A 25,126-nucleotide genomic window follows, 5' to 3' on the forward strand; every position below is an offset into this window, starting at 1 on the left:
TATATATATATATATATATAGAGAGAGAGAGAGAGAGAGAGAGAGAGAGATATTATGGTCTTACAGAAGAGAAACAAGAATAGTGGACCTGTGACGGCTAAGGTTGGGCACCTAATCAAGTTCTAGTCAAATAATATTTAAGGGGTTTTAAACAATTAACTTTATTAGAGAAAAACTAGTACTCACATTGATTCTAAAAATAACAACAACAAATTATTTAATTATTGTTTAACAAGGAAATACAAAAACAATGGCTGGAATCCTAAATTTATTTATTTATTTAAATATTTATACCCTATATATCAAGAGATCTCAGGATGGCTTACAATAGCATTAAAAGCACAATTATTAATGTGTAACACAGAATTAGAAACTTGTGATTGCTATGTATTCATGTTCCTACAGTGCCCCTTATTCAGGGGCTACTAGTGATGTAAATTTGAGTCAATTGATTTGGACTCAGATCACACTCAAGTTGATTGAAACGCTTGACTTGGATTCGTCTCTGCAATAAATCACACAGTGACTCGACTCAACTCATGGCTTGTACAGTATATTTTTAGCAAGTGACTTGCTAGCCTAACTTCATTCACAAATGGTGTGAAATGGAAAATAGTTTTCCACCTCTGAAGAACATTTTCTTCCTATTATTTTTTGCCTACCAGTCACAAGAAGGAAGCAGTACTTTTAGTTTGCTATACAGGAAGCCCCCCATTGCCTAACATGTTTGCTGTTCTCTTCCAAAAATGGTATGCTGTGCTCAGGGCTTGAAGTGGGGCCTGAGGCGGGGCTTGATATTTACTCATCAGCCTGTCCCCTTCATCCTTAGCCAACCCTCCATCCCCACTCCTACTCTACAACCTTCTTTTTTTTGTTAAAGTTGGCTTCCAGATTTGAGACACAACTTGAAACTCGACTTGAAAGTATCTTGCAAGGACTTGAGACTTGAGGATAAAGACTTGAGTTTTGTAGTAAAGACCAGAATACATCTCTGCAGGCTACATAGGGACTGGGAAAGTTCCCCAATCTGTACTTCCTGAGAAGCAGCCACTGTGATCAACAGGGGCTTGTTCCTTTGTTGTTTGGGAAGCAGCTGGTTGCTATTCCACAAACGCACACACCATGCAAAGGACCCCTAGCATAAGGGTAATTGCAACAGGGATTCTTTTTCTGCTTGTCATGCCTGATATTTCTTATGGGAGGGAGTGAAAATGGCAGCCCTCCACTTCCTGCGCAACAAGGAAATGGACGCCTCCCTGTACATCATAACAGCTGCTTCCCAGTAAGTGCAGATTGAAGGGGGGAGACCTAACCCTACTTATGTTCAGAGCAGCATGGTTTTCCTTTAGCGAGAAAAGGCACATATATGGTATGGCTTTGGGTTCAGTAAATGACTCATCTGGGAGTCAAGGCTGAGCTTCACATCCTTAGGAGCTTGAAAAGTGAACTTCTGAAACAGGGCAGTGAAGAAAAGGAAAAGTTCCATTCTAGCCATCTGCTCCCCAAGGCAACCTCTCTTTCCTGGAAGAGAAAGAGAAAGTGGCTTCACATGGCGTTTCGAGAAGTTGGGGTGACAGCAACAGACACAGTAAAGGGCTATTATAAACTAGACAGCAAAAGATTTTAAAACTTCTTTGAATTGCAATGTAATGTACATGTCTGTCTCATCTATTTCCTATTCAAGAAAGTAGAGACTGTAATAGCTCTGGCTTTCTTTGCATTGCCATTCAACACAAGAAGGGAATAATGTGATCAGTGCTTAGCTCTGAAACCTCAGTACAGGGTACTTACCAGTGTGAGACATTTCAGTGTGAAAATACAGATCAGAATGTGCTCAAATGTTGGGCAAAGTTAGGAAAATAAATCATCTCCACCACCTATACTCAATGATGTATTCAATCACTCTGATAAGAAGCATCGTATCTTTTCACTCTTCTTGTTTGCTGTTAACTGCCCTTGAGTTGACCCTGACTTATGGAGACCCTGTGGATGAGACATATCTAAGACCTCCTATCCTCCACTGCTGAGCTTAGCTTCTGCAGATTCAGGCCCATGACCTCCTTGATTGAGTCTAGCCATGTCACATGTGGTCCTCCTCTCTTTCTACTACCTTCTATCTTTCCTAGCATTGTTTTTTCTAATGAGTCATGTCTTTCCCGTCTTATTTTTGTCATCCTGGCTTCTAGGGAGAGTTCAGAATTGATCTCTTCTAGGACCTATTTGTTTGTCCTTTTGGCCATCCATGGTATACTCAGCACTTTTCTCCAGTATGACATCTCAAAAAGTTGATTTTAACTCTATCTTTACATTGATGTTAGTTTCACTGGCCTGCCTGAGCTTTTTTGGAGGTGTGCATTGAATTCTCCGTACAGGCAAATTTATAAGATGGCTTTGTTTTACTTTATAATATACAAAGTAAAGATTCATTGTTGGAATTCAGCATGGCACCTACATGTTCATAAGAGGACTTGCATGTGCAGGAAATAGAATGGTGTTGTTCACCTAGGGACTGTCATGATGTTATAAAATGTCTGTTGCACAATGGGAGCCAATGGAGTCAGATGTAAAATGGCCCTGACACAGCAATGCTCACTGCAGCACACCCAGTTTTGATCAGACACCAGTAAGGACATGCAAATGAGTGCAACAAGGATGTCTAATGAACCTGGAAAATGTCTGGTACATATGAGAAGTGTCCAATGCACCTCATATATGCCTGGTGGGCATCACAATTATGAGATGTACATCAGAAGTGCTCAATGAGCCACAGAAATGTCTGATGTAGGTCAAGAGCACCCAATGCATATCAAGAGCCCTGATTACCATCTTCACACTTCATTAAGGGATTTGGTTGCATTTGTGCAATGTAGCTGTGGATTTTTAAAATTAGGGAATGTAGACCGTATTGTGAACTCTCAGCTGACATTGTTTTATGTCCACATTTTAATGTAAAATCTTTAAGATTTTTTTATAAAAAAATATTTATAAATATTAGCTCTCCTACATAGAGATTTATTTCAGGATTTTTATCCCATGGTGTCTTACAACTATAGAGAAAAAACAGGGCTGAGGACATTTCTTTATTTTCCGCTGGAACACAGAGGATAACCAAAAGAGGAAACTCTCACCCATACTTGAAAATTTGACTAGAGCTGAATGCACTCTCTGTCCTTTCCCCTTTGCATTTGCAAAATGTTTGGCTCAGAATGTGCCAAATAGAGCAGCACTCTTCAGAGCACACAAAGCTACACTTCTACAAAGAAAGGAACGTTGCATAATAAACGCTGCATAACCACCTATTCAAATATTAGTCCTTTTACACACATGCAGTGTTGAACTTTCAACACTCCACATACAGTAAATCATTACTATTATGCAATACAGTGGGGCCTTGGTATCTGCTGGGGTTTGGTTCCAGGACCCCCCTGGATACCAACATTTGTGGATGCTCAAGTCTCATTGTATACAGTGATGTAGTAAAATGGTGTCTCTGAGATAAAATGACAAAATCAAGGTTGGCTTTTTGAAATTTTTTTGTGGGGGAAGGGAATATTTTCAAGCTATGGATGGTAGAATTTGTGGATGCAAAACCATGGATATGGATGTCCAACTGCACCTGTAAGCAGGCAGTACTGCTGAGAAGTACACTGGCATTTACCTGCAGAAAATGGTATGAAGGCTTCTTTCTTCTTGAATTGACCATTCTCCAGGAAATGGTCAGGATTAAATACATTGGGGGTTTCCCATTCATCTTTGTCAAAAAGCACTGATGTCAGGTTGGCGATCAAAATCGTACCCTGCCAATGAAGACATAAAGACCTTGGGTCTGGAACATAACCATGCCCTTCAAATGTTTCTGCAGACTCAGGCCTGAAACAAACAGGCAAGAAAAAGCGCCTTCTATGCAGTTTAGTGGCATTGCAATTAGACGATGCATGCCCCCAAACTGAATGGAAGCAGCACTGAGGCTGTGACAAGGCTGCCTAAGCCGGACCAAACCCAATTGCAAAAGGAGCAGATTTTATCCACTCCTTGCTGCGGCCTGTTTGGGAGCACAGCAGTGGCTGGCCTTCAGACTGCAGTGTCTGATTGCTGCGATCCTGTAGTGATTCAGGTGGGAGCGGCCTCTGGCCACTTCTTTTGCCCCCTCTGCTTGAGGCCACAATGACGAAAAATATGTTCTGGTTGTAAGACTCTAACAGTTTTTTAAAAATATTTTATGATTTAATTTCCAAGGACACAGATTATCAGATGGATTTTGAGACACATTTTCAAAACATAGACCTGTTTATATTTAGGATTAGGAACATGATGCTAGAATATGTCAAAACTAACCAACAGTGCAAACCAGGACTGATGTGAGCCTGAATTTCATTTTTTAAAAAAGGAACCAGTTGGGTGTTGTGGTAAGAGTCAGAGAGGGACCCAAAAGAGGAATTCCTAGTCCCAACTGAGATTTGAAACTTATTTAGTGGCTTTGACTTCTCATCCAGTCTCAGCCTGGCCTATCTCACAATGTTTCTAGAAGGATAAAGTAGGAAGAAGAGATTCAGGTCTATCATTTTAAGCTAACTGGAGTAAAGCAGGATATAAATCAAGGGTGGGCAACTGTGGAAAGCTAGGAGGCCACATTAGCACCTAGGACAGGGGTTCCCAACGCGGGGGTCACCAGGTTGGGAATCCCCCCACCTCCCCCTCCCCTTTTCTCTGCGGGTGCCGGCGCTAGCGCAGGCAACGCACAGGGAAAGGGGGAGGGGGCGGGGCTCCCTCTTCTTTCCCTTCTCCCTGTGAGTGCTGGCCCTTGCAAGGAGAAGGGGATGGGGGTCCTCCTCCTCCTCCCTCCCTTCCCGCGGCTGCCAGACAGCCGCGGGGAGGCAGGGAAGGGGGCGGGGGTCGCCTCCTCCTCTCCCTCCCTTCCCGCGGCTGCCAGACAGCCGCGGGGAGGAAGGGATGATCGGGGCTGCCTCCTCCTTTTCTCCCCGCAGCTGCCAGGCAACCACGGGGAGAAGGGGATGGGACTGCAAGCCCCAGAGGCCTTTGCGGCCGGAAGTCCCACCCCTTCTCCCCTGGTGGCCTCCCTAATTGATTGGGAGGCTGGGAAGGGGCCTGCTGGGGCTTGTAGGGGGCTGGAAGTCTTGCCCCTTCCTGGCCTCCCAACCTATCAGGGGGGCCACGAGTGGGACTTTCCTCCCCAAAGGGGGTCGCGGCCCAACAAAGGTTGGGAACTGCTGACCTAGGAGAACTTGGAAGGATGTACATTCACTGCATCCCCTCCTGCAATATATATATATATATGCATGTGTATTCTCTCTCTCTCTCTCTCTCTCTCTCTGTGTGTATATATATATATATATATATATATATATTTTTCTTTTGCCTGCCAAATATGGCCCCTACTGTATCCCTAGAGGGCATCATGAAACATTCTGAGGTAAAATTTTAATTTGTTTGGAAAAGAAATTGGGAAGAAAGGGGTTTTGACCCCTATAGAGCAGGGGGGGGGGGTCTAAACATGGGGAAAATGCTGAATCTGTGCAATCTTGGGATTTCTGTTTTGTTGGGAAGACACTGAAGCTCTCTAGCTGAGAGCTCTGAATACCTCCCCTGCCAAATTGCAAAACCCAGGAGAATCATAGAATCAAAGAACAGAATCATATGGAATTGGAAGAAATCACAAGGGCCACCCAGTCCAACCCCCTGCCAGGCAGGAACTGTCAATCAAAGCATCCCCGACAGATGGCCATCCAGCCTCTGCTTAAAGACCTCCAAGGAAGGAGACTCCACCACTCTCTGAGGGTGCTATAATTATGCTATAAATATGATGTAATTGTGTGCCTTCTAATATCTTTCAACTTAGGGAGATCCAAAGGTTATCACAAATTTTCATGGCAAATTTATTCAGTTAGAGACTTGCCATTGCCATCCTTTCAGGCTGAGAAATTGTGACTTGTCCAAGGTCTCCCAATGGGTTCTCATGGCTGAGTGAGGCTGTGAACCCTAGTCTCCAGAGTCTTAGTCCAACACTCAAACCACTTCACCATGCTGGCCCTCATGCTATAATGGTGATGTGGGGTTTTTTTGGTTTTTTTTTAGTGTGAAAGAATCTCAGTTCATCTTTTAAATAGGTTGCAGGACCTCTCTATGTTATTTAACACAAAAACTTCCATTTTTCAAAACTTCAGGTTTGTTCTGTAGCAGTCTGTGTGGCCCCTGGAGAGTCCAGGGAGTAGAAAATTGGCCTCCAGATCAATTCCATATGTCCATATCTGGCTACAACTACAGGAACATGAGGAAATCCTGCCCCCCCCCCCCCCGTGACAATTTTAGTGGTGCAATTCAGGGTGCAGCTGCATTATAGAATTAATCCAGTTTGATGCCACTTGAAATGCAGCAGCTCAATTCTATGGAATCCTAGGATTTGTAATTTTACAAGATCTTTAGCCTTCTCTGCCAAAGAATACTGGTGTCTTACAAACATACAAATCCCAAGATTCTGTAGGATGGAGCCATGGCAATTAAAGTGCATGATTAAAGTGCAACTAACTGCATAATTCCTCAGCATTTTGAACCTGGGCTTAACATTCTGGAAAAGGGAAAGAGAAAAAGAAATAAAGATATATGAGATATATTTCCCAAAGACTTACTTTGGGCACATGAAACCCAGCCAGCCTTGTGTCAACAGTTGTCAGTCGAGGAACATTTAAAGGCAAGACGGTGCTTATTCTTTGAACTTCATGAATGACTGCATTGGTGTAAGGCATACTGTCCCTGTCAGCGATTCCTGGCTGGCGAGACTGGCCAATGACAGAGTCTATTTCTGCCTGAACTTTTCCTACAAAGAAAGTAACACTTGCCATTAGTACAAGAAAAACCAAAGGAACAGTGTGGCAAGTGTGGCTTCTCCAAGAAATACAGGACAGTGTCAAGAGCAATGACTCTACAACACACCCACCTTTATTAGCTTTATTAAGCATAAGTACGGACAAGTATGAAGGTTCAACCTAACAGAAAGATTTTAATAGGGAACAATGGTAGGGGAGGCAGGGAGTGCTTGAGACCCTCCAAGACTAGGGGTTTGTCTACACCAGTGATGGTGAACCTTTTAGAGGCCGAGTGCCCAAACTGCAACCCAAAAACCATTTATTAATTGCAAAGTGCCATGTCCCTCTGGCTTTCTAGTAACAAACTCTGGCAAACTCTGTGCTGGGGCGACAGCACATGTGCCCACAGAGAGGGCTCTGAGTGCCACCTCTGGCACGCGTGCCATAGGTTCGCCATCACTGGTCTACACAATTAAAATACTCCACATTCAAATCAAACAGACCTTGATTCAGCCACATGCAATTCAGAGGAATTTTGGCTTGCCATAGAATCATAGAGCTTGAATAGACCACAAGGGTCCTCCAGTCCAACCCACTGCCATGCAGGAATAAAAAATTAAAAGACTGTAGCAGATGGCCATCCTCCAAGGAAGCTCCCCTACACTTTGAGACAGCATATTCCACTATCAAATAACTTTTACTCTTAGAAAGTTCTTCCTAATGTTTAGGTGGAATCTCTCTTCCTGTAGTTTGAATCCATTGCTCCGTAGCCTAGTCTCTGGAGCAGCAGAAAACAAGCTTGCTCTATCCTCAGTGTGACACCCCTTTAAACACTTAAACACAGCCATTACATCACTGGACTTTAGAGACCAGAAATATAAAAACAGAAAAATAAAATTGTAAGAAAACCATAGTTTACACCGCAGGACCTAAAATGGGTATCACTGACAACTACCGACAACCAGTTTTCTCATGCTATTTGATTAGAAGCTACTCCTTCCACAACTAGTCCCTGAAAAAAATATATGCTGGGAGCCTACATCTGCTTTTACAATTTAAATTTATGTATACTAAGCTAAGTAGCAGAGGCAGTACAAAACCCTGTCAGTGAATTGTGAAGATGTGTATTGGGATAACAGCAAGAGTGCCTGATGCACAACAGGACCAATGAGCCTTGCTACCTAATGGGCATTGGTCCCTTTGTGCATCAGTCTTGTTGTGCAACAATCACTTTGCCTGATCTGTTATGTGGTAATGTAAAAGTAGCCCTCTACTGCCTGTGGATGTTACAGAACTAAAAGGTAAAGGTTGCCCCTTTGACATGATTGTCTGGTCATGTCCGACTGCAGGGGCCAGTGCTCATCTCTGTTACTAAGCCCAGGGACTCTGTGGTTATGTGGCCAGCCTAACTAAATGCTGAGGCACATGGAACTCTGTCACCTTCCCCACCAAAGTTGTACCTATTTATTTAATGGCATTTTTACATGCTTTTGACCTGCTAAATTGGCAGAAGTTGGGACTAATGACAGGAGCTCACTATGTCATACAGTGCTTGGGTCTCAAAATGCTGACCTGTCAACCTTGCAGTTGTCAGAGTTGGGGGTCTTAACCACTAAGCCATTGCTATCCATTTCTAATTCCATCTGACCACTTATGAAGATGTAGGATATAGGATTCTGGGCATAGTTTCTTCCTTTAAATAAGAAGCTTGCATGGCACTCTGAGAACAATGGAGTCATGGAGATATAACTCACTGACTTCTACTGGTATTACAACTACAGTCTTACCCTGAATTTCTGGATAAATAGCCATGTACAGCAAAGCCCAGCGCAAGGTTGTAGAAGTTGTTTCTGTTCCAGCAAAAAACAAATCTAGTGTTGACTGTAGGAGGTTTTCCTTATGAAAACTAGAAGAAGCATCCTCCTTTAAAAGAAAGTAAGAAAGAACCTAAATAATTGAATTTTCAATAAAACCAAATTCTACTGTCTGTGGAATCATCTATCAAGTAATCACAACATGGAGTAAGCGTGAAAATAGGGGAAGGGAGGACAATTAATAATTCATGATCTAGACTCTGAAGCCCAGAAAAGGTGTATTAAAACAGACACAGGTGATGGTAGATTACATGAGACATCCAGACTCTCCAGCTATTTTGGACTTACAGAAGACCCTGGTAGCAAGGAGAATAGTGGAGAAACACAGGCAGAATAGAATTTTTGGGGCTGCCAATAGGAATCAGGATGAAAAAAGGTGAGGGTTGCTCTCATGAGCGAGTATAAAAGGAGGAGGAGCTGGTGATATTGGCAGAGTGTGCCAGGATTCTCCAGAGCGATTTAGAGGCAGGAAAGCTGGGGATATATTAGAAACCACCTGAGGAGCAGATATAAAGTAGAGCTTAGCTGAGAGAGCAGAGCTGTGTGTATTGAGTGTGTAACAAGTAACCTGTGAGGTTAATAACTAAGCAAACTGGGTATAGGTTCTGTGTGAACTAAGTAAGTGAAGGAACAGAACTATAGTCAGTGAGGGAAAGTATTAAATTTGTACCAACTTAAGTAACTTGTATACGGTAAGCACAAGCTTGAGAACTATCCACCAAGAAAGATAGTCATAAGTTTTGAATGTATATAAAGTCATGTTCATTACATTCAACAAGGAGTTGCCTGAAAAAATTTACAGTTAACAACAAACATGCTACCAAAAGTAATAAGAACAGTTAATATTAAAGAGACTTCAGTTAGTGACAGTGGGTGGAAAGCTGTTACGTATAATTGGTGCCAAGCATTTGGGGCTTTAAAGACCCATTGTGCTGACATCTGTGAGATCAAGTGGGGTCTCCACAACAATGCTTATGGGAATTCCAGTCCAGGACATCTGGTAGATCAACTGTTCCCCAGCAATGTTCTCCAACTGTTTTGTTCTGAAACACCACAGCCAAGTGGTGATATTTTGTGTGGTGGACAAATGGCAGCACTTAAACAATGCTACTCCCTAGATAATATCTGTTCATATGCACGCACTATATATATCCTTTCAACCCTCCCATACTCTCTTGTTCTAGAGAACCAGTGGAATTAAGTTGGAGGTAAAGCCATCAAAATCTATTTTAACACATACCTTAGCTATTGGAGGATTCATGGGTCCTGTCTCAGCAGGGCAACTGTATGACACATGGCCCAAACCCTGGTTATGGTGCAAACAGACCAATGAAGTCTGGCTTATTTAGCACCAGAAGTGGGGTATGCCCCTCTTAAAACAGTTTTTAAAAACTTACTTTTTGCTCCGGATTTTCCTGGGAGATCCGGAGCCCACTATTATAATGGCAGGAAGTTGTTTAAAATGTGTCCTGCTGAGATCCTGGTACATTCACCACTATGGCCAGTCACTGTCATCAAGGTCAGATGCTCCATTCTGACCTCAGGGCAAAGCAATTCATGGTGGCAGAAGATGCACCAGGCAGATCAGCGGGAAGCACATTCATCAGAAAGGAGGGACTTGGTAACCCTCAATTGTGTGGCTGTCTACTTGCACCTAAAAATTAAGAAACACATTCTGTCCTGACCTCCAATTTATTAACTACCTTGGCCATTTCATTTAGATAAGCATCAATGAAATCTCTTGCTTCCTGTGGATTTTGGGATTCTTCATGTTTTTCAATTATTTTTCTCACAAATGATTTTAAGTGTTCCCAATTTTTAAAACTGGTTTGATAAGGTCCTGGCAAGCGCTTCATGAGAGCTGGGAAAATATTGTACACCTGGAAGACAAAACACAAAATTAGCAGAGGTGCAGGAGAAGAAGCAGGGAGCCTCTGGAGAACATCAACTCAAAATTGTGTATCCTGCTATAATGAAGAGAGGAGCTGATAGAAAACGAAGATACACTTGTTCTATTACAGGAAATGAGAAGCAGACATTTTTCCTAGAAAACCCCATGATAGGTTTGCCTTATGGTCAGCATAATTCAGAAAGGATGTGTAGGCACACAACAACATTACAAAATAAATAAAATAATAATAAATATTAAAGAATCAAGGGTAATTGGCACAAAGCATATAATATAATCGTCATTGGGATGACACTTAAAATGTTATCCCCATGGCAAATGCTCAGATCCTTGGTTGTAATATATGCATTGCATAACATGAGTTGCACTGTACACAGGAATGCTGTTACAAATGGCATATTTCTGTAAGTTCTTCAAACACACTTACTAACCATTTTATTTCATGGAATGGCTGCTCATGCTGATGGCTACTATCATTTGAAAAATGCACATGATCCCCCTTGCTGTTGCCAGGAACACTAGAATGTTATTTTGGCAGCATATTTGGCGTGAATGCTATTTGGCATTGCTCCAGGCTAACTATACCAGTGTAGATGGCTATCAGTACCAGATAAAAGGCCACGAGAGTAAGAGCTGTGAAGAAAGTAAGGCACTGGAGAAATAGGTAACTCAGAGCTGGTAAACTTTGGAGTATATCACACGGAGCTTTTTGGTGGTGCTATGGCTCAGTTCCAGCTCACTTCCAAAGTGATTGCACTTCCAACGATGCGGTTTCACCTCATAAAGGGACTGTTTTATCAGACGCCATTGATTTCTATGGAAGCCCCTTGCGAATTGCTTCAGCAGCGTTTCTGAAGTCACCCCTCATTTTGGTAAAAACGGGGGGAAAAGGGACTTCAAAGAATTCGCTTCCTGGCTGCCTTCGATTGCACTGCGTTTTGGTCTGGTGTGGAAAAGCACTCCGATGCCACCCCCTTGGCCCCTGCCTCCTGCTCTGTCATTCCCCTCCTCCTCCTTCATGCTATCTCCTCCTCTCTGCCAACCAGCCGATCCCATCATCCCCTGAATCCTCCTAGACCCCGATCTGCTCCCCTCCTTTAGCCTCCCACCAATCCCATCATCCCCTGCCTTCCCCTAGACCCTGATCTGTTCCCCTCCTTCACCCTGACACCTAACCCATCATCCCCTGACTGCTCCTGCATCCCCATATCCCCCTGTGCACCTAACCATCATCCCCTGACTGCTCCTGCATCCCCATCTCACCTTCTGTGCCACCTAGTGCATCATCCCCTGACTGCTCCTGCATCCCCATCTCCCCCCTGTGCCACCTAACTCATCATCCCCTGACTGCTCCTGCATCCCGATCTCACTCCTGTGCCACCTAACCCATCATCCCCTGACTGCTCCTGCATCCCCATCTCACCCCTGTGCCACCTAACCCATCATCCCCTGACTGCTCCTGCATCCCCATCTCACCTCCTGTGCCACCTATCCCATCATCTCCTGCCTTCTCCTGCATCCTGATCCTGGCTCCAGAGACCCCCAGCGACCTATCCCATCATCCTCTGCCTTCTCCTGCATCCTGATCCTGGCTCCAGGGACCCCCAGCAACCTATCCCATCATCGCCTGCCTTCTCCTGCATCCTGATCCTGGCTCCAGGGACCCCCAGCGACCTATTCCATCATCCCCTGCCTTCTCCTAGACCCCGATGAAGGATGACAGCTAAGGAGCGGGCAGGGAAGGAGGACAGCGTCCAGAGCCCCACTGAGCATGTGCAAAGGGGGCAGTTCGAATCGTTGACCCCTCACAGTATGCTCTGGTGTGGTAATACAATGTGCACTCACTCCCCTTTGCTTGAATCTGCATCACGTGACTTGCTTGGAATTGAACTGACTTCACTTCCCCTTCACATCGGAAGGACAACAGAAAGGCAACCAGGTGTGGAAAAACATGACGTTTTAACCTCAGTTCGAATTGCTAGAGAGGAGTGACTCTGGATCTGGTGTGGAAAAACATCATGCTTTGGATTGCTAGAACAGGAGTGACTGCGGATGTGAGCTGCAACCCTCCCCATGTGTGATAATGTCCATAGTTTGCCTTTCCTGACCCATACTGCATGAACCTGAAAAAGTTTCAACCACCACCATAAAGCACAAATAGGATTCCAGCCACAGATTTTCCATATGATGATGCACACATGCCTGGGAAGTCATTCCATGCATTACAGTTGGGATGTGTCTGAGTGTGCATTTGCAGAATTAATCTGGGAGAGCTGTTGGTGATTGCATCACTCCATAGAGCACAACATGTGGTTGTTGTGGTCCTGGAATGATCTCTCCTTCATGGCTGTCTGTTTCAGCACAGAGATATCAACAACTACACCACACTTCATGTCCATCCACCCATAACAAATATCCATTTGTTTCACGTGCACAGAAACCAACACCATATCTCACAAGAAACATGCACCTCTCTTATTAAAACAGAAAGCAAAATCTTTTCGTTTAAGCAGGGTTTTAATGTGTAAGAACCATCACATTTCCTTTGCGGGTTTGTGCGTTCTTAAACTTTTGTATGTTTTATAAATAATTGTATATTGTTTATATTGTTTTTAAAAGTGATGATTTTAATTATTTTTAACCTGCATTGTCACCTTGGGTCCCACTCTGGGAGAAAGGTGTCATATAAATGAAATAAATAAATATCCATCCATGTACACTGCAAAATCCGTATTCCCTCATCTGCCTTACAATTGACCAGGAGAACCTCTGTCTTGCCTGGATTAGGTTTCAGTTTGTTCACCCTCATCCAGTCCATTACTGACAGCAGACACTGGTTCAGTACAGAGACAGATTACAAACAGGCTTTACCTGGCTCCAAATGCTTGCCTGCATTCGCCCCGCTTCATTCATCAAACATAGTAAGTTCTGGAACTGACTGTCATGGTAATCAAAGCGGTCCCCAAAAGTGATTGAACAGATTACATTTGAAACAGCATTGTTAATCAGATAGTGAGGGTCAAAGGGCTGCCCTAGAGAGGATAAAAATGTTGGCAGAGGAAGAATTAGAATGATTAAAGCTTTCATGTAACAAAAATACAGTTTGAGAAAAATGGTGGGATTTTGGAATAGATTAAAGCATGAGTAAATGCATGTTAAGTGGTAGTAGGGCATAGTTTATTTTTACTTATGCAATTCCATCAAACAGTTTAAAGATATATTTGCCCCCTAAAGGGCAAGCAGGTTTCATTGGGCAGGAACTTTTGTGGAATCCAGTCCATTTCATCTTCTCAAAATAATATTTTTATTTATTTATCTATTGAATGTATAACCTGCTTTTTTTCCTGAGCCAAACCTCTGAATTGACTCTGGACTATATTTACAATGCTCACATCTGATTCAGGGCTTTCTCCTCCTAACCTGCATTTTAAAAAATACCTTTTACTCTGAGGTTTTGATTTATTTTCAGCAATGATGGGAAGCTGCCTTTTCACTCGCAGTCCCCATTCATTGCCCTGTGCTGCCACTGTGGGCACAAGTCACTGTGAGGTCAAAATGAGGCACCCAGCATCAACAGCATGTCTGGGCACCTCATTCTGACTTCAGCAGAGATGCTGCTGGGCAATGAATGGAGACTGCAAGAGATGCCATCCAAACATCTTTGCTGGGCAGGACAGCAAGCTAAGGGGTGAATTTGGAGATAATTTGTGGCCAGATTACTTCAGGGGCAGCCTGGATTATTCTAGAAAATGTACTTGAGCCCCTAGTTATAATTTGAGCAGGGATTTGACTAAATTAGCAAGGATAAGCAGAAATGGAGAATGTCTTTTGTATGAACGCTTATTGATGGACTCTTGCAATTTCAGCAGAATCATTCAGTTACTGCAACCTGGCCAAAGGAACAACTTTTACCATGCCCACTGTGAGATTCTTGAATAGTATTACATGGTGGGTATGTGATGCATTTTTAATTGTTCACATGGTGGTTTTAAATGGTTTAATATTTTTAAAAACATATTGACGTTTTAATACAATAGTTTAGCTTTACTACTAATTTGTAATTAATGTACTTTGTTTTCAACCATATGTGAGATGCCGGGGGTCCCCTTTGGGAGACCCAAGGTGCAATATACACTAAATAAATAATATTTTACCAAAATAGGAGGCTTGGAAAAAATGTTTCATTGATTTGTTTTTAAGCATTTATTATTTCCCTTTCTCCTCCTTAGTCTCAGTTTGCAGCATCAGATTCTGGATTGTAACACTTCACCATTCATTGATCTAACATTAAGCAGCAGCATTTATATGAAACATGTATTTCCACTTGAGCAGCCAGAGATTTGAAGATTAAGATTAAATGTATTGAAGGAATCTGGAACTTTTTGGCACAGTCAATGTGTTCTTACCTTTCTCCTCTTCAATGGCATCAATGAGGAACTTGATCTCTTCCTGTATTCGTTCTTCTAAACTTTTTTTGCCCAAACCAAAGTTTCTTAGAGTTGACAAGGCAAATCGCCTCTGTTGTTTCCAACTCATTCCATTAGAGTTGACCAGTCCTAAATGGAAAGAAGGTGACATCGCATCACCAAACATTTTAATCAGTCTCTGCAAATTATAAAAATAAAAATGTTGGTTGGAATCCTGTTAGAGCATAACTTGCTGTACATATTATATACTTACATAAGGAGTTACCTGGTACTCTTTATACAAGCAATCCTCTATGTGCTTACAGCGCAACAGGAACAGCCACAGGAATATTCTTGAATGGCACCAGAACATTGCTCAGGGCATTGCCAGTGCATAAAGCACTGAATGGGAGAAAATTTAAACATTTGGACAGATTGTTAAAAACCTTTAAAAAAAACTGTGCTGAACATCAGAGAATCTTTGGAGTCTTGAGGGCAGAATATATGACTGTGTGAGCCACGTAAAGCCACATCTTGCCAAATCCTGTTATACATACTTCAAATCACAGACTCAGTCATTGTCAGAAGAGCCCACAAGGGCCATACAGGCCAGCCCCTGGCCATGAAGGAATACACAATCAAAGCAATTCCAACAGATGACCATCCAGCTTTTGTATAAAAACTTCAACCGAAGGAGATTTCACCACCCTCCAGAGCAGTTTATTCCAGTATTGGACAGCTTTTACTGTCAGGAAGTTCTTCCTAATGTTTAGGTGGAATCTCTTTTTCTGTAGCTTAAATCCATTGCTACATGTGCAAGTTCCAACCTGGTTTTAAAAAAACAGGATACCTATCTACTGGCATCTAGCTAGCTTCCTTCTCTGGAGTAGCAAAAAAAAGGTCTCAAGATCAGCTTGCTCTGTGTCCATCTTCAATCATCTTCAATATGACACCAGGAAAATAGTGGAAGTCACTTAAGAGTGACAATTTAGTGTATTGAATTGCATTGCAAAGGCTTTCAGTGCTTCTGTAGGACTGATTTGTTTGTTTTTTTCACAATGAACTGGCAGTGGAATTAAAATGGAGTTTCCAGAGGAGTTGCTTCCATAGATGGGACCGCCCGGCTTACTGGGCTGGTCCAGTTGCTGCCTGGAAGCAAGGCAGCCTTTTGGCTTGCGCTGCGAAGGCTCTGTGGAGCGGCGGTGTGAGCTGGATGCGGCGCCCCTGGCCGCCCAGGGACTTCAACTCCCAGGGTCCTCTGCAGGGCACCGCGCCTGGGTTCGGGGCACTTCCAGTCCCCACGCGGGACTCCAACTCCCAGGAGCACCTGGGAGCAGAATTGGCCCGGGATTGGAGGGCCGCAGGGGCTGAGGCCCTGGCACTGGCCAGGAGGTGGGCTGTCTCTCGGCTTCTGGCCTGTGACTGGCTGGCTGGCCTTTATAGGGCTGTGCCGGCCAGCATTCGGCACCATTTTGACTGCCAGCTCCCACCCTCCCTCCCTCGCATAGCCAGTCAATTTATGTCACAACTTTCTGGGGCAGTAGCATAGGTCTTGTATCTCTTGGGCATGGTTTCCTGTGCTGCGGAGCATGGGATCGGGAGTCCCCGGGGACCCAGGAGTGCTGAGGGTATAGCAATGTCACCAATGCGTGGGCGGCATCGAGTCAGCATCCCCTGGTGACAAGGGGCGAAGATGCGCAAATGGGCATAACCGGTTCACAAGGAGACAGGGCACCTTAAGAAGGTTCCCCCTCTGTCATCCCGAGGCCTGGTCGTGCCCAGGCAATTCGGTTCATTGACCAACATGGGTTGGTGGATGACAGATCCAGACCTTATGCTTTCAGGCCAACCAATTACACTTCTTACCTGTTGCTGTTATATTTAATAAAGTTGTGGCCTTTTTTCAGCCAATTGGTTGTCTGGTGTGTTCTTCTGCCTTCCTTCCTTACACAGCAATTACCTTCTCAGTCAGTTTTAACTGACAGCTTCCTGGAAAAGCCTAAACCATGTCTGGCTGTCTGCACTAGAGAGAGGTTTATGCTGCTACTATATTTTAATATCATAATGAATAAAATGAAAATGGCCAGACAAGCCAATAAAGAACTGACAGGGATAGAAATAGATGACATTATACAAATTCTCTTCAAAGTGAATGGAAAAACTACCTCAAGTTGCACTAGATTGCTTCATTAACTACTTTGGTTTTGTTTGTTTTTTACAATGAGTGATACTGTATTAATTCTTCAAGAACTTTTAGTAACAGGATGCAACTAGGCATTCACTAAAGATGCAGGTATGATGGAGAGAGGAAGGACAGAAGAGGGAGAGCAGAAGGAGAGTCCTTCAGGTTTCCTGGATTGCCCTTTACCTTTGCTGTTTATCCTTCCAGCTCTAGGCTGACATTCTGAGGCTTTGTAATGTCACTCCCTCTTCCTCCTTCCCTAGCTCAGCCTCTTTCTTTTGAGATAAAACTGTTTTGTTCAGCTTTGGAGAAGATAGGGGTAAGCAGGAAATCCACCCTGCATCTCCACCTTAGTCAGACAGAACAAGCATTCCTTTCATATTCCCTACCACCGTGATACCAGCTTCCATATTTTCCCAAGTGAAAAGTCTGAGCAGGAATGCTTTCCAGGGTAAAGTGTGCTTCTCTATGGATTGGGATTACTAAAAGGACAAATCCATTTTACACAGTTGCTAAAACAAACAGGAAGTTTGCATTTGTCCGTTATGGAAATACCAACACCTTGTTCACAGTAACAGTTGGTGGCTTCCATGTCAGTGGGTTGCTGAATCTGTTTTATGTTTTAGTTCAAGATTTCAGCGATTTATCCAAGATGCTGAACCCTATAGCCCAAACAAGTTCAGTATGTTGGAGAGCTACTTTAAAGTCTGGAATAAAATGCATAGAAGATTCACCAGATCCTGGACCCAGAAGCCAGCATCTCCACTCTTAGTTTAAATCCATTTCCATGATGGTTCATTGCTAATAAAATCAACATGGAGATTTCAAAAGCTTAAAATAGGGTCTTTACAGTTTATACAGTTTATAAGTGAACATATTTATAAACTGTATAAAGACTCTATTTTAAGGTTTTGAAATGCATAAGCAGAATAAAAAACAAAGCAGGGAGTACTAATTGTTCTAATGCAATGTTTCTTCCAGAGTTGTGATTCAAACACTATACTGCAATAACTAGTATCTGTTCTCAAAGTATGCTGGATGTATATTACATTTTTTGGAAAGAGCCAACTAAAGATTTTAGATGTATGTATACCTACAAGTCCAGTCTGATTTATTGATATAGGGAATGCAAAATCTGACTAAAGTATTGTCCATCAAACTTTAATCTTATGCCATAATCTAAAAATTGTTCCCACCTTAGAAAAGATCCTTTGTAAAAATGTAAGACATTTAAGAAAATATACCATAATTTGAAACACTAACCAAATGTCTGAAAATGGTCATAGATAATAGGAATTTTTGGTCGGTCTAGAAAGTTTTCACCCTGGTGGATGAGAGCTTCCTTCACCAGCTGCAGTCCATTCACAAACACACCTCGTATGTTTCCAAACTGCAAGCCAACGACATTGCCATATTTTTCTGTGAGCTGTGAGGAGAGAGAAGAATGCCAGAGAAATGATAAACTTTGGTGGGCATCATGCCAGAGAAATATTTTATGCCTGAGTTTTGAAGTTTGAACTGGTGATTGCAGAGGAAGGAATTCTTAACTTTGCCCATGCTTGACCAAACTCCCAGCAAGGCCATTTTTTCTCATGTGGGGGAAGTGTTGTAAAATACTGTGGGACCTTGTTATCCACTGGGATTTGGCTCCAGGAGTCCCTGTGGAAACCAAAATCTATGGATGCTCAAGATCCATTAAATGCAATGGTGTAGTGAAATAGCATTCCTTATACAGGATTGTCATTGACAGCAGGTGTTGCTTGTTCACTGGTTGAAAGACAAGCAACATCTGCTAAAACTTCCTCTTCCAGACCACCATTAACTGGAACTAAATCCAGTTTTCAATCATTTTATTTCAGCAGAAAATCTGGCCCCTGGCATCTCTGCAAAAATAGGGTTTTTTAAGCATTACACATATTGGGGAAAGTGGAGTGATCCAGAAAGGCTTTGTGTATACCAGGGCTTTACTTGTGGGGCTGCTTGGAAGCCTCCATCCCCTCACACACCAACTGGAGAGGCACCCCAAAGGGAGGGGGCTCTTTACATCCAAAAAGCAAGTAAAGAGAGTAAATATACTAAAATAAAAATAAAGATCCTGAACGCTACTTTGTCTTAACTGAGAACACTCCTTTAGGAATCTCAAGGTCTTCCAATGTGATTTTATGAGCAATTTTGGTCTGAAGTTAGGGTTGCCATAACTGTCAACCTCCAAACTGGGACAAATGTAAAAAAAAAAAAAGTAGGACAAATGTAGGTCAAAATTTAAGCCCAAATGTAGGACATATTTTTAAATGGAGGACACGCGGAAAAAATTAATAATTTAAAAAGAGTATTACTATAAACACATGTTTCTTAGGCAGGCTCAAAATGGAGGACATTTTGGCATTATTCTTAGACAGATGGTAGAAATGTACTTCCCTTTCTGGCCAACCTCCCCCTCCCCCCCAATTCCAAAACGCACAACAGCACATTTGGGCATTTGACATGGCTTTATTTAACATGGCCTCTTGCATATTTCAGAGGCTTATTGCATAACCAAACCCCTTGGGTTTAACACTTAACATAGGTTAATATGGCTATGCATATTTAACATGTCAAGGTGGTTTAACAAGAAGTGAATGTGCCCTCAGTTTCAGGTTTCTTGCACCAACTTTACTTCTCAGAAGTGTGTACTTACTTGGTCAAGGTACTTTGGTTTTTCTTCAGTGCTCATGTGTTCGTAAAAATCAGAGCAACTTAAATGGCCATGCCTCAGAGAGTATCAATATCACCATCATCATTGTCAAAACAAGGCAGACTTGTTAGCATTAAAAGCACCAAAAATACACAGAAAATGCACTTTGGAAGGTGATACTGTCGCGCCTTCAGAAACAGTGCATGCATGACTCAGAAGCTGACTGATATCAATATCACCATCCTCATCATCATCACTATCATTGTCAAAACAAGGCAGACTTGTTAGCATTAAAAGCACCAAAAATACACAGAAATTGCACTTTGGAAAGTCACACTGTCTCAGCTACAGAAACACTGAGCGCATGCCTCAGAAGCTGACTGATATTAATATCACCACCACCATCATCATCACTATCATTGTCCAAGGAAGGCAGACTTGTTAGCATTAAAAGCACCAAAAATGCACAGAAAATAAAATAAAAAAACCCTTAGGAAATGCCACTCACCTCCTCCTCCTCCTCCTCCTCCTTTTCCTGTTTGGTGCCACGTGGTGCCAGGAAAGAGCCCTTTCCCCTCCCTCTTGCCCAGAGGCCCACCCTCAGTCCTCCTCCTCCTCTGGGGCTCCACCTCCTCCTTGAGGCTTGAGGATGGCAAATGGCAGAGTGGGGCTGGAAACAGTCCTGCCCCTGTTCCTCTGCTATTGGCCAGCCAGCCTCAAGGGGATGAGTGGTCCTCTTAGGCGTGCACACATGCAAGCAGGAGCTGCCGCCAGCCCTGGCCCAGACAACTACTGCGGGCCGCATGGAGGAGGAGGTGGGTGGCGCAGCCACCCGGAGGTGGTGGAGGGTGGTGCGGCTGTGCGGAGGAAGCGGAGGAGGGTGGTGTGGTGGTGTGGCCGCATGGAAATGTAGGAGGAGGAGGAGGAGGGTGGCATGGCCTTATGGAAGAGGCAAAGGTGGAGGTGGAGGAGGAAATGGGTGGCGCAGCCAGCCGCATGCATTAGGGGCTGTTAGGAGTTGGGGAGTTGGGGAGATAGTTAGGATTATAGAGTGAGGGAAATAAAGTCCAAGAGAGGACTGAGTTCTGCTAGTTCCTGAGGGAATATTTAGTTAAAGAACTGCTTTGCCCAGAAAGGGACAATATTAGTTTTGAAGAGTCTAGAGAAAAGAGACTCAGTGTAGCCAGACTCAAATAGAGGGGTTTGAGTTACATAATTTCTTGAGGGAGATTATAGCCTGTGTGGCTGAGTTAGTATTTGAAAGTAAAAACTAGACCTGTATATTTGTAACCAAAAGAAGACATAGTAACAACTTCCTGCCAAAGTTACCTTTGCTTATTCTGTTTCAAAATAAAGGTTTATTCTTGTTTATCTATCCACTTGGCCTGGTTTTTGAAATCCATCCACGCTACTGACCATTAAAACCCACAGGGATGTTGGATAAAAAGAGGGAAAGCATTGTGAGGTGGTGGAGAATAGTCACATAATTTGGTGGCAGTGGGGTGGGAGAATAAAAGGCCCAAGAGCCTGCCACATAAGAAAGGAGGTTTGTTACAGCCTCTAGCAAAAATGCAAAGAGAGCCTCGAACACAGATTCTGTCAAGCTTTATAGAAACTCACACAAAGACAGGAAGCTCTATTCCCTCTCCCCTCAGTTAATTTCTTAATGTTCATTTCTCCAAACATGTGTACATTTCAGGAAACAGTTGTTATAGTGCATTCACAATCTTTTGGAAACAGAAAATACAGACCACTTTGCCCCAGATGCAGAGCTAGCAAAAAGGGAAACGGAATGTTCTTGACCAAGAGTCTTGGCAAAAGCAGGCAAAGGAAACTTAACTGTTATTATTGCTTTGTCAAAGTCTCAGGTGGCTATCTAGTCTGACCCCAAATAGCAGTCATAGACAGTCATGTTAAAATGCCATTTTATGGCTATAAGCAATTGACTACTTCACCTCCAGTACTCTTCCATCAGAAGTAATCATAAAATAAAATAAACCATAAATAATCAGATCTGCAAATACTGAACTCACAAAAGCAGAGGGCTGACTGTAATAAGTAAAAAGCAGCTCAGGGGGAAATATTGATGAAAATATTGTTGACTACAAAAAAACAAAAACACCCATGTATTACTTTAGAAAGCAAAAGAGTAATATTATTATATAATGTGTTACATTACTCCATTATATTACACAACACTTTGTGGGAATCCCATTGCATAACAAATGAGTGACCAGTGGAGATCAAAAGAAGTCAGAAAAGTATCCAGTTATGGCAAAAGCATCCTCCCATCACTTCTAGGGATCGAGTGGATGTCCCAGAGGATGGCATCATCATTGTGCATCTGGATATAGGGATACAGCCAGATGCTTTTCTGAAATGGCTCATTCTCCACTAGCCTCTCATGGCCATGGAGAGAGGAGTGCAAGGGGGAAGGTAAGTCCTACAGAAGGGAAGGTGTATGGTAGTTCTCTCTGGGTAGAACACTACAATATGTCTCCTAATGCAGGTGTCAGAGCCTATATAAATATATCTGCTTGGTCCTTATAGAGTGGAGGAGACAAAATCAGTTCCTTTACCAAAGTCTGGCATGAAGCTGGATCCTGTGTGCAATCTACTTTAAACCACAGTTTTGCAAGAATTCTTGCGCATTCCCATGGGACAGCGACTCATCAAGAACTTTCCCCTAATGTTTATATGAAATCTAATATAAACCCACCAGATTTAATCATCACTTCTGGGACATTAGTAAACAGATCTCCTCCTCCTTGTCTCTTCTTTCTCCTCCTTCTCCTTTTATGTGACAGGCCTTGAGGAATTTGACTTCTGTTCCTTTTTTTTCCAGACTAAATATCCCTGGCTCCTTCAACTGTTCCCCACAGAACTTACTTTCCAGACCCCTAACTTCTTCTCTACCCTCCTCTAAACTTGTTTCATGCTTCTTAAAGTGTTGCACACAGATCATCTTTTTCAATTGTCTCATTATAAAATGAGAATTAAGAAGCAGGAAAACAGAAAGAGCACATTTCAGGTGGATTGACTCAGTCAAGGAAACTGCAGCCTTAAGCCTGCAAGACCCACACAAACCAACATAGGGATGTTAATAATAGTGTCTTTTGAAGGGCTATCACTAATAGGCTCACCATAAGTCAAAATCAACTTGATAGCACAAAACAACATTTAACAATGCCTAGAGCTATTTCCTTATTAGTGAAGTCTTCAGGATCTGCTTCAAGGATATAAACCAGGGGTAGGCAACCTTTTTGAGTCGGGGGCCAGGTTGCTGTCCCTCAGACAACTGTGGGGCCGAAGCCAGGGGTGGAGCTTCCACCCTCCAGGGGTGGAGCCATATGCCGGGTGTGGAGCTTCCACCTTCTGGGGGTGGAGCCACATGCTAGGGTGGAGCTTCCACCCTCCAGGGGCGGAGCCACACACTGGGGGTGGAGCTTCCACCGAAGCATCATCATCATCACCACTACCACTATCATTGTTACAACAGACCTTTGTTACAGCACTTTGGAAAGTCACACTGTCTCACCTTCATAAATAATAAAAATAATGAAATGAAATAAAAAGCAATAATAAAAATAATGAAATAAAAAAACAAAAATAAGTGTTATATATTTTTAAAAAATAATGGAAAAAACCCAAGGCAGACCTGAAATGACTCACCTTTCCACCTCCTCCCCCCTTTCTCATTGAGAGGGGATTTTGCAGAAAGAACACCCAGGGCAAGTATTAGTAGTAATAATAATAATACTAATAAAATTACAAGCCAGGAAATTACTAAAATGCAATTGAAAATAAACTACAGCAAGCATGCACAGTTTCAACTCAGAAAAGCCACAAGGTGCTCAGAGGGGATTTTGCAGAAAGAACACCCAACTAACCCCCTCCCCCAATGAACCAACCTCTGGCCTTGCTGTGGCTGCAGCTGCTGCTCTGGCTCCCTCGCTCTGTACTCCTTCCTTCTTCCTCCTCCTCCTTTCCCTGCTCTTAGGGAGGAGGAGGGCAGAGGGCGAGGTGGAGCCTGCTGCAGGCCTGCTGCAGCCCCTGGAACCCTGTTGGAGTGCTACAGGGGCTGCACCAGGCCTCCTACATGGGCGCCGCCATTTTGTTTTTCAAAATGGCGGCCGAAATCTCGCGTGACCTTTGCCATCCTGAGGTCACGCGAGACTTCGGCCGCCATTTTGAAAAACAAAATGGCGGCCGGAGCGGTGAGAAAACGGGGAAAATCGGCGGCAATCGGCGGCAGGACTGCGCAGGGGCCGGTAGGAAGGCCTTGGCGGGCCGCATCCGGCCCGCGGGCCGCAGGTTGCCGACCCCTGATATAAACACTCTCCATATGCTCCAAATGGTTTTCAACCTTACCTTTTGCACAGAAAGATGAGGCTTCCTGATATCAAAATGAAGCAGATTTCCCAGAAAAGGAAGAGGCACAGGCCCTGGGGGAAAGTCCTTTGGGTGTCTTTGTCTCATGTACTCAGCAACAAGAATAAATGTAGCAAGGAACAGAAGAAGAACCTTTAGGGATAAAGCCTCCCAGAAGACAGCAAAGCAGTGGGACAGCATCATTGGACTCTACTAGTCTGGGCAAGCTGGGACAGAATGCTTTCTCTCTTTCTCAACACGTCTGCTTTCCCAGTACTTTATCTGCTGCTCTGAAAAATCAGACAAAGTCTGAATGCCAGAGTTCAATACACCACACCCACAAAGACATATATCATGGATAGTATCCAACCGGGACATTGACTTATGAAAGAGGATTTTCTTTTCTTCGCTTGTTCAGAAGAGAGAGAGACAGACAGAGACAGAGAGAGAGAGAGAGAGAGAGAGAGAGAGAGAGAGAGAGATTGAGAGAGAGGGATTTCTTGATGGGATTTTCTCCATCCCACTTTTTCTGTTCCCATGCCATCAAATGTTAACAGTAAATGTGTAAAGTATGCTCCCCTGTGATAGAAACATGCAATTGCACTATATGTTTTATTATTTTCATGGGCATAATATGAGCATTATTGATTCAGTTTCCCACTTGCCATTTGTTATGTGCATCAAACAATGATACTTTGTTTTCTGAAAAAATAATAAATCCCAAGGAGAAATCAGTGTCTAACATCCAACTCAAAGCTGGGTTTCCTCTTTCAACTCTTACAAAACACTTTGAGAGTAAACTTTTTAAAAGTAATTAGTGGCACATGTTGTCCCCCCCCCCCCCCCAAATTGTGGAGGATCCATTCCGGACCCTTCTGAGAATACAGAA

The 25,126-nt window shown here is 43.2% G+C and overlaps 1 protein-coding gene across 1 annotated transcript; it reads right to left on the reverse strand.

Annotated features, from left to right (window-relative positions):
- LOC149316361 (cytochrome P450 2J2-like) lies at positions 1-24,483 on the reverse strand. The gene is made up of 9 exons (XM_089515274.1): positions 24,238-24,483; positions 18,456-18,618; positions 15,011-15,160; positions 13,476-13,636; positions 10,399-10,575; positions 8,609-8,744; positions 6,645-6,832; positions 3,659-3,797; positions 1-1,521 (listed from the first exon to the last, which is right to left on the reverse strand). The coding sequence occupies exons 1-9, from the start codon at positions 24,439-24,441 to the stop codon at positions 1,346-1,348; spliced, it is 1,494 nt and encodes a 497-aa protein (XP_089371400.1). The 5' UTR covers positions 24,442-24,483; the 3' UTR covers positions 1-1,345.
- Positions 24,484-25,126: the final 643 nt, after the last annotated feature.

Source organism: Sceloporus occidentalis, unplaced genomic scaffold (assembly GCF_023333645.1).
Source record: "Sceloporus occidentalis isolate IW3139 unplaced genomic scaffold, rSceOcc1.0.p SCAF_3, whole genome shotgun sequence".
NCBI classification, from domain to species: domain Eukaryota; kingdom Metazoa; phylum Chordata; class Lepidosauria; order Squamata; family Phrynosomatidae; genus Sceloporus; species Sceloporus occidentalis.